We start from the raw sequence: 8,980 nt of genomic DNA on the forward strand, positions 1-8,980 counted from the left end.
GCTCCTCTCTACAAGATTCCAACCTCTAGCCTAGCACACATTTTTATCTGCGTCCCTCTAGAACGCCCCACTATTTTCAATGCAGCAAAACCTGCAAAAACTAGGTCATTTTCAAACACACCCCACAAAATACAAAAGGAGGGCTATGGATAACCAATTCTAGAATACATTTAATTAGTCCTATCTTAAACTATGAGCCTGAGCCCCAGGAGGACAAGATGCTGCAGTGAATTTACGGAGCTTTAGGCACTGCAGGCTAGGCGGCCAACTCTGCAAGTCATCCTCCAAACCAACTAACGTATTTTACCACAAACGTGACCAGCACAACACCAATGTGAGAAAGCAGGCAACCCCACAACTAGGTATTTTACACAGTTTCTCAGCAAAACGCTTCCCCTACCATTTATTTCCCTTATTCTTATTCCCAAACACAGGAGCTAAATAGTTTCATTTCTGAGTGATTGGTCTTTAAAGGTCAAATCAACTCTTTTGCTTTTGCAGAGTTATATTTTTAAGTAGTTTCATAAAAGCAGTTGTTATACAAATATGTTTGGAATGTTTGCCGAAAGGAACAACAATTCCAAGACAATACCATCTTTCACATGCTATGTTCCTGTGTAATGAAATCTGTATGTGAAGGATTAAATCATCTAAATCATTTACAAGTCTAAAGATAAACTAGTTTGTAGGATAGGAGACAAGGCATTATTACTAAGATAGATTTCATTTCATTAAAAAAAAAAAAAAACCTTGCTTGAGAGTATAAAATTAAATTGAGCCATGTTTCCAAGGACGGAGGTAATTAAGTCAGGAGATTCAGCAGCTGGCAGCGTTGCCGGCTGATAGATTAAGGAGTCTCTAAGACACTGCCTGGGACAGCTGGACAAGATCGCCTCTTACCTGGATGCATCTGCTCCGTGCTGCTCCGCAGTTTGCTGTAGCCATGGCTCAAGGGCACCCTCTGGTAATGAGGCGGGGAAGAAGGAGGGGAGGCGAGGGGTGACATCGTGGGAGACTGTGTTTCCTGCTTCAAAAGAACCAGAGCAGAGTTCAGGGGCAATCACTCGAGAAGCCTGGCGCTCCGAGCTGCAGTTATGAAGTATAATGCAACTCTATTGCTGGCGAGATGGTTGATTTAACAAATGGAGGGAATGTTTTCTCAAACACACAGTTCGGTTAAAATGCAGTGTCTGAGGATTCACATCTCCCAGAAAACAAAGTCTCGCCAGCGCTTAGTTGTCTAAATTACTAAAACAAGCCTGAAATGCTTTTAGTTATTCTGCTAAAATTTTCCTTTGGAAAATGGAAGACAATGATCACATGAAAGAGCATTCATACTCCCCAGATCGGATCTCTTCGTGGATAAATTCAACTTTCATTCATTGATAAAGGCTCCTATTTCCTGGATTTACACTTACCAAGTTTTCCAGCAAATGTGGATATTAAAAATACACATTTAAAATGCTTAATGCTAAATGTTCCTGGAGCTTACTATGCCAAAGTAAAATGCCAGCTTTTTCACACTGGGGGATGACTACACAGTTCATTATGGGTAAACCACTTCTAAACTCTAAGAGGGAGGTTTAACAAGCTACAGTTCAAACCTCAGTTGAAAGGTGAATTCTATGTAGGGCTCTGGCAAGGTAAACCATGTTACTCTGCTACTGGGTTTCCGCCTCTTTTTTTTTAAGTATTTATTTATTTGACACAGAGAGAAAGAACACATGTAGGCAGAGAGGCAGGCAGAGAGAAAGGGGGGAGGCAGGCTCCCCGCTGAGCAGAGAGCCCTACCCGGGCCCTATCCCAGGACCCTGAGACCATGACCTGAGCCGAAAGCAGAGGCTTAACCCACTGAGCCACCCAGGCACCCCTCTGCCTCTTTTTTTAACGCTACCAATAAACTGGTAACTTCTGAGCGCCCAAGTAACAAGGAAACAGTACCTCCAATCAACATGCAGACCATATGGGTGCTCTTAGTCTAAAAAAAAATATATGCAATCTGAGATACTGATCACTCTTTTTCAAGAAAAAGAAAGTGTGAGTTCACATCAACAGATTGGGTGGGCCTACCATAAACCCAACCTGAAGTGAAAGGATGTGTCCTCAATCGTGCAGCCAGGAGATGGGCCTAGAAAGTCCCTGGGGTATCAACCATCCTAGGATAGTGAACCCTCATTCCTCTCCAAACACTAGTAGGAAAACGCGCCAGAGCACTGACTGAAGAGATGGGGATATATATATATATACACATACATACATATATATGTATATATATATATTTATCTCCATCCCTGAAGAACCTGTTTAAAATGTATCAGAATTACAAAAGCAACAGCACATGGAGTTATTTAACAGGACATGCTATATATACCCATCACTTGACTATAAATATAAAAATTCTGTAGCAACCTCATATATACAGCATTATCATGGTGAGCAATGTAAATTAGTTTTTTGACTTAGTCCTTTAATATTCATTGCATTTAAAAAACATTTTGATTCGTCCTCCTAAAATATGAATATCTTTGTCTTACAGAAGATACTATATTAAATATAATTTGACTTTTCTGCATGATTCAGTACCTTTATTAGAAGTATGAGCTGTACGTTCATGCCATCAGGGTTTACTAATGCGTAAGACTATTTACCTCTTTCTTGATAGGCTCACTCCTCTGAGATTTTATACTTCTGTCTCGATCAATCACCACCTGACTGTTGCAATTAGTGCTCTAATTTTAAAAGCCCATCCTCCCTATCCTTGTCCCTAACCTGCTAAATGTGTAACGGCAGCATTTCCCAAGATGGAATTCCAAACATGCTCTGCAAGAAAAGATTTCCTGGTGAGAGAAGTCTAGTAAACACAAATCTCTAGGTTTCCTTACAGCAGGACTTCTCAGGGCCTTGAATGTGCTAATGTGCACTATGACTCCCCAAGACTGAGGATATAGTCTTTCCCCCAAGAAAAGAATATGAAGCAGCATTCTCCAAACATATTTAACCACAGAAATCTTTTCTCCAAACTTTGTGTAAGGAGAGAATCTATTAAAAACTCCTAGGTGGGCGCCTGGGTGGCTCAGTGGTTGAGCCTCTGCCTTCAACTCGGGTCATGGTCTCGGGGTCCTGAGATCGAGCCCCACATAGGGCTCTCTGCTCGGCGGAGAGCCTGCTTCTCCCTCTCTCTCTGCCTGCCTCTCTGCCTACTTGTGATCTCTCTCTGTCAAATAAATAAATAAAAGCTTAAAAAAATTAAAAAAAAACCTGGGGATTCCTGGCTGGCTCAATCAGTTGAGCTTGCAACTCTTGATCATGGAGTCCTGAGTTAAAGCCCCACGTTGGGTGTAGCATTTACTTAAAAAAAAATCCTGTAAGTTACGTTTCAAAGAACCCATCTGGAAATGCTGATTAGAGAAATCAAGTAAGTGTGTTAAATCAGTAGCCTACTTTGGACACATTCAAGTAGGCTCTTAAGGACCCAGGGGTAGCTATATGTCAGCTGCTTTTTCTTGCTACAAGGAAACTTTACTGGCTCACTTCCAAGTCTATAATTATATCCCAGATGGCGAGATTTGCTAGAAGCTTGACGGCGGATATGAGGCACTGCTACGTGAGGTTTTAGGATCAGAGTAAAATGGACACGCCCGATTAGGCTGTTTACCTGCTTATCCTCATCGTCCATTCTCTTGAAGGTGTTTTTTTCTGTGATTGAATACGGAATCTGAGCCTTGGGCCCATGAAGCTCAGCCGGGTTCCCGAATCGTATCTCAGCGTCGGTCTTCGACATCATAAAGCGAGGCAGTGGCAGTTCTTTAGGACCAGAACAGAGAAGCTCAAGTGAGACTTTATTTTAAAACTGTGAAAAGCAGGACGCAATGGCCAAAAGATGAATCACTTTTGAGGAAAAATTCCAGAGCACTAAGTATAGATTCAATTTTTATTTGGACACAATGAAAACTCCTATAATACTGTCACGAGAGAAAAATGCTTCAGTTCTAGCACGGCATGCTGGCTTCACATTTTTAAATGCTGTCAAGTCACTGCAGAGGATATTCAGGTTTTGGACTGATCTCCCACCTCAGCCTTTAGTCCAGCACCAGCAAGAAAGATGTGCTACTGTATGTGCCACTGTTAAGTGGCAAATGAAGGAGACAAAATCTATACAACACATATTATATGCCAGACACGATATCGAGATCTGCAAATGTTACATCATTTAACCCTCACAATAACTCAGTAAGGTAAGACTACCATCAGCCTTCTTTTACAGATGTGGAAACAGACTCAAAGGAGCTAAGTGACACCCCCAAGATCCCACAGCTTGCCGTCTATGGCAGAGCTGTCAGTCCCCAGAACTGCTGCCCTACAGAAAGGCCCCTCATTCCTAGGGCAAACTTACTGGGTAAAACAGTTTTTCAGCCTACAGCATTCTTTAAGGAATTTTCACACCTGATCTCCAATTGTCTTTTCAGAATGGAATAAGGAAAATGGTATCAAGTTAGAGCAATCAATCCAACATTCAGGCAGGTTCTACTGTCAAAACCATTAGCCACACTCACAAGGCTACAAAGAGCAGAAATGCAACAGTCTGGAATATTTACTTATCTTTCAAATATCTGATAAAAAGTATTCTCAAACAGAAATGATGCTTTGGCACACTTCTAGTTCTCGGCACGCAAATCACACACAATCACACAACACAAAGAACTCCCCAAATGGGGATAATATTATGGATTATGTTAATGATTTGCATCTGTATCCATTGTTCAGGAGAATACTCATCACGAGCCTCTGCACTTCCATCAGCGCTCTATTCCAAACACAGCTGCACTTCCACTGATTGATGCTGTGCTAAAGCCAGAAAACATCTTAGCAACAACAACCAAGTATCCCAGCTCCCAGGCAAAGAAGGCCCCTGGTTCTCGGATATCAACATCATGTTTATTTTTAGTTGCTATGTTCACATTTGATTCAAAGAAGTAGGCAATATGATGATTCCCTGCATGATCAATCAGCCAAAGGCCCAAGAGACATAAATAGAATAAGCAATCTGGAAAATTAAACCAGGACTCTCCTCTAAAGAGAAGATGGCCACCATTTTGAACACTGTAATGTTCCCCAACCTGGGCAGCTCTCCACTTACTCAAGGAGGGAATGGACTTCAAAAGAAAGAGGGAAGAAGAAAAGAAAACCCAGATACTGTGTAAATCAAATATAAGCTCATCCTATGGTTATTTTCTCAGAAAGGTATTTGTTTCGGTTCAGTCTGCAAAAGGTATCTAAAAAGATGGAATGAGATCACATAAAATAATCTGTACCCCAACTGTCCACGAGAGGATGACTCCATTTCCAAACACTACTTGAGGGAGAAGAGAAGTAAATGTTCACATTTGTAAACTCCCTGATCAGTGTTTTACTGCGTGTTCAATACGTAATTTTGGGAACAACAGAATACAAACACGAGAAGATGAATATCAACTATTAATATACTAGAACTCCCAGATATCCGTTAGGACACAGTCGCTTCACACAGTCTCTTCCTTCCCTGGCTATGGCATTTCTCCAGAACTAGTCACCTGGCAAAAAACCTCTCTCCTCCAGATGGCCACCAAACAGCGAAACACCAAATATAAGCTGAATTTCTCTTGTACTTTCTCTGCTTATGTGGTCTTAAACAACTCCCACTTAACAGAATTATAACCATAAATAATAATAATCCTATCAGTGAAAATGTTCATGAAGGGGCTATCTACCTTGGAGCTTAAACTGCTCCAAGCTTTCAAAAAGTGGAAAGTAAAACTCTAATTTGTAAATACTCAGTCTAAATGGTTTTTTGTAGTCATATGGACACCATATTTAATAGTGAAACTTGATTAAAAACTTAATCAATAAAGTATCTGCTATCCAATGATGTACCTTAAGTAATCACAAGAGAAGAGCCGTTTGTTAGTTAGTTGTTAGCTGGTTAGAATCTTTTCTCCCAAACTGAATTAAGTTAGCACAAGGAAATAAACAGAGTTCAAACTGAAGGTTTATGGGGGCCACAGAGACAATGAGTACAGCCATCCAAGGCGATAATTTGTTTCGTGAAGTTATCTTAGGTTGTAGTCTTTGAACATAGAAACACTTTGTATATTAAATTATAAATGACTATTTTTCCCTTCCTCAAAGAAAACTATGCTTCTAAACAACTGACCCTCTAAAAAGTAAGGGAAAAATCCTTTCATTTTCCATGTTTGATGGTGACATGAATATAAGAAATACTTCCATTTCCTCAATTAGAAAAAATGTAAACATAAAACAGAAATGGAATAACAAACGATAAAAGAATGGGGAGAGGTGGGGCTGAGCAGAGCCCACGTTCCATCTAAAATGGCAGCTGCTGTTCACTGTCACTGTCACTACTGTCCTCCAGAAATTGAAGGCGAGCCGCATACATAATTGTAAATTGTATAGTAAGTACAATATTTTTTAAGGGAAGAAGAGAGTCACACAAAGACACATCCTGTTATGATTTCACTTATACGAAGGGTCAATAGTCAAACGTATAGAGACTGAAAGTAGAATTTTTTAAGTGAAGAAGAGAGTCACAAAAGGACAAATACTGTATGATTTCACTTATACGATGGATCAATAGTCAAATGTATAGGGACAGAAAGTAGAATGTGGTTGCCTGTGACTAGGGCAAGGGGAAATGCAGAGCTGTTTAGTGGCTTTACAGTTTCACATACTTAAGATGAAAAGAGTTCTGGAGATGGATGGTGGACATGGCTGCACAATATGAATGTACTAAAGGGTACAATTAAAAAATGGTCAAGGTGGGGCACCTGGCTGGCTCCGTGGGAAGAACATGCAACTCTTGATCTCAGGGTCGTGAGTTCGAGCCACACATTTGGTGTGGAGATGACTTTAAACAAACACAGTTTAGATAAATTTTATGGTCAATTTTATGTTATGTACATTTTGTCACAATTTTTCAAAACTCTTTCAAATAAAAAAGGAAACAGGTGAAATTAATTTTAATAATTATTTCAACTCAATATTACCATTATAAGATACAATTGAGATAAAAATTATTAATGAAATAGTTCACATTCTTTTCTTCAGACTTGTTTTTCAACTCCCAGGTGTATTTTACCTGCACTACACACCTTGATTCAGACATCCCACATTGCCGGTGCTCAGCAGCCACACTAGCATGGCTATCGGCTACCCTACTAGCACAGCACAGTTCCGGTTGCTGGTTGACATGAGGGAATGTGGACCACTGTGGCCAGAAATCTGGATTTTACTAAGAGATATTATAACATTAAATGTTAACAACTAAATGATTTCTTTTTAAATTATATAAGAAGTATTTTGTATGGAGGGATAATTTACATAAATCTTAAGTGTACCATCTGAAGAATTTTGACAAATGTATATATAAGCACATACACCCAAATTAAGATATGACATTTCCGGGGCACCTGGGTGGCTCAGTGGGTTAAGCCGCTGCCTTCGGCTCACGTCATGATCTCAGAGTCCTGGGATCGAGCCCCGCATCGGGCTCTCTGCTGTCTAGGGGAGCCTGCTTCCTCCTCTCTCTCTGCCTGCCTCTCTGCCTGCTTGTGATCTCTCTGTCAAATAAATAAATAAAATCTTAAAAAAAAAAAAAAGATATGACATTTCCATCCTATAGAATTTTCCTTCACATCCATTTCTAGTCAATCCCCTCTCCTTGTCCCACTCGGCAAGCCCAGTTCTAATCTCTAAATCCAGATTACCTTTCCCATTATAGAACTTCACATGATGGAATTGTTCGGTATTTATCCTTGAAACTAGCTTCCTTCACAATATTTTGTCTGTGAGAATCAACCAGTGTACTGCATGTAGACACAGTTTATTCCTTTTCATTGCTATGGAATAATCCATTTTTATGAATATATTGAGATTTTTTTTTTAATCCATTCTCCTATGAGAAACATCTGGGCTGTTTCCAGTTTGGGGCCATTATGAATATAGCTGTTACAAACATTGTTATAAGTGGTTTCTGATGGACATGAATCAATTTATTTTGGGCATAAACCTGTGAAGGAAGTCCAGCCCACTGCCTATTTCTGTATACTCTGTGAGTTAAGAATGGGTATTACATTTTTCAATGTCTGGAAAACATCAAAAGAAAAATAGTTGTGATATGAAAACTGTATGAAATTCAAATTTCAGTGTCCATAAATAAAGCTTTTTTGGAACATGGCCACTCTCCTTTGTTTACATATCATCCATATCTGCTTTCATGGTTCAAGGGCAGAGTTACGTAGTTGCAGCAAAGGCCATATGGTTCACAGGGCCTAAAATATCCACCACCTAGCCCCTTACAGGAAAAGTTTGCTGATTCCAGTCTTACACAATGCAATGGTTAAAGTAAAACATAGTCTTACTAAAACAATAAAGGTGCATTTAATGGAAAAATATTTTACACTGCTTGAGTATTTTTATTCAAATTTTAAATAATTTACATTAAAAATTCGATTCCTCAATCAACAATAACCATATGTGGCTAGTAAGTACCACATTAGATGGCACAGTTTAGACGCTTTTCCAGATTTTTGACATTACCTGACTTTATGCTCACAACAACCCTGTAAGACAGGTACTATTGGTATATCCCTTCTCCAGGTGAGCCATTTAAAGCTCAAAAAGGTTAGGAAACTTGTCTGAGGGCACACAAAAAGTGATGGTGCAAACAATTCAAAATCAGGCAACCTATTACTGGGGCCCACACTCAACCACAAGGCTATACTGTCATCCAGAAAATTAAAATATTCTTTCTATTGCAGGTTTGAACACTCAGCAAGAAACTGTGGCATTCCAGAGCTAGAAAACAGCCTAGAGAAAACCTGCTTGGAATATCTGCATCTTACAGGTGAAGAACTAAGCCCAGGAAGGGGAGGGTGGGCCTTGTCTTAGTCATGCAGCAATTTGGTGACAGAACCATGACCACAAC

General features: G+C 39.8%; 1 protein-coding gene across 1 annotated transcript in view; it reads right to left on the reverse strand.

The window, feature by feature from the left end:
* Positions 1-8,980, reverse strand: part of LOC111157117 (RALBP1 associated Eps domain containing 2) — a 220,828-nt gene that overhangs the window by 148,953 nt on the left and 62,895 nt on the right. The window contains exons 3-4 of the mRNA XM_022518356.1: positions 3,656-3,804; positions 901-1,027 (exon numbers count right to left, since the gene is read on the reverse strand). Coding sequence (XP_022374064.1) covers positions 901-1,027; positions 3,656-3,804 — 276 coding nt within the window. The remainder of the gene's footprint in view (positions 1-900; positions 1,028-3,655; positions 3,805-8,980) is intronic.

This window comes from Enhydra lutris, unplaced genomic scaffold, assembly GCF_002288905.1.
Source record: "Enhydra lutris kenyoni isolate GAN:26980312 unplaced genomic scaffold, ASM228890v2 scaffoldscaffold52, whole genome shotgun sequence".
Lineage (NCBI taxonomy): Eukaryota > Metazoa > Chordata > Mammalia > Carnivora > Mustelidae > Enhydra > Enhydra lutris.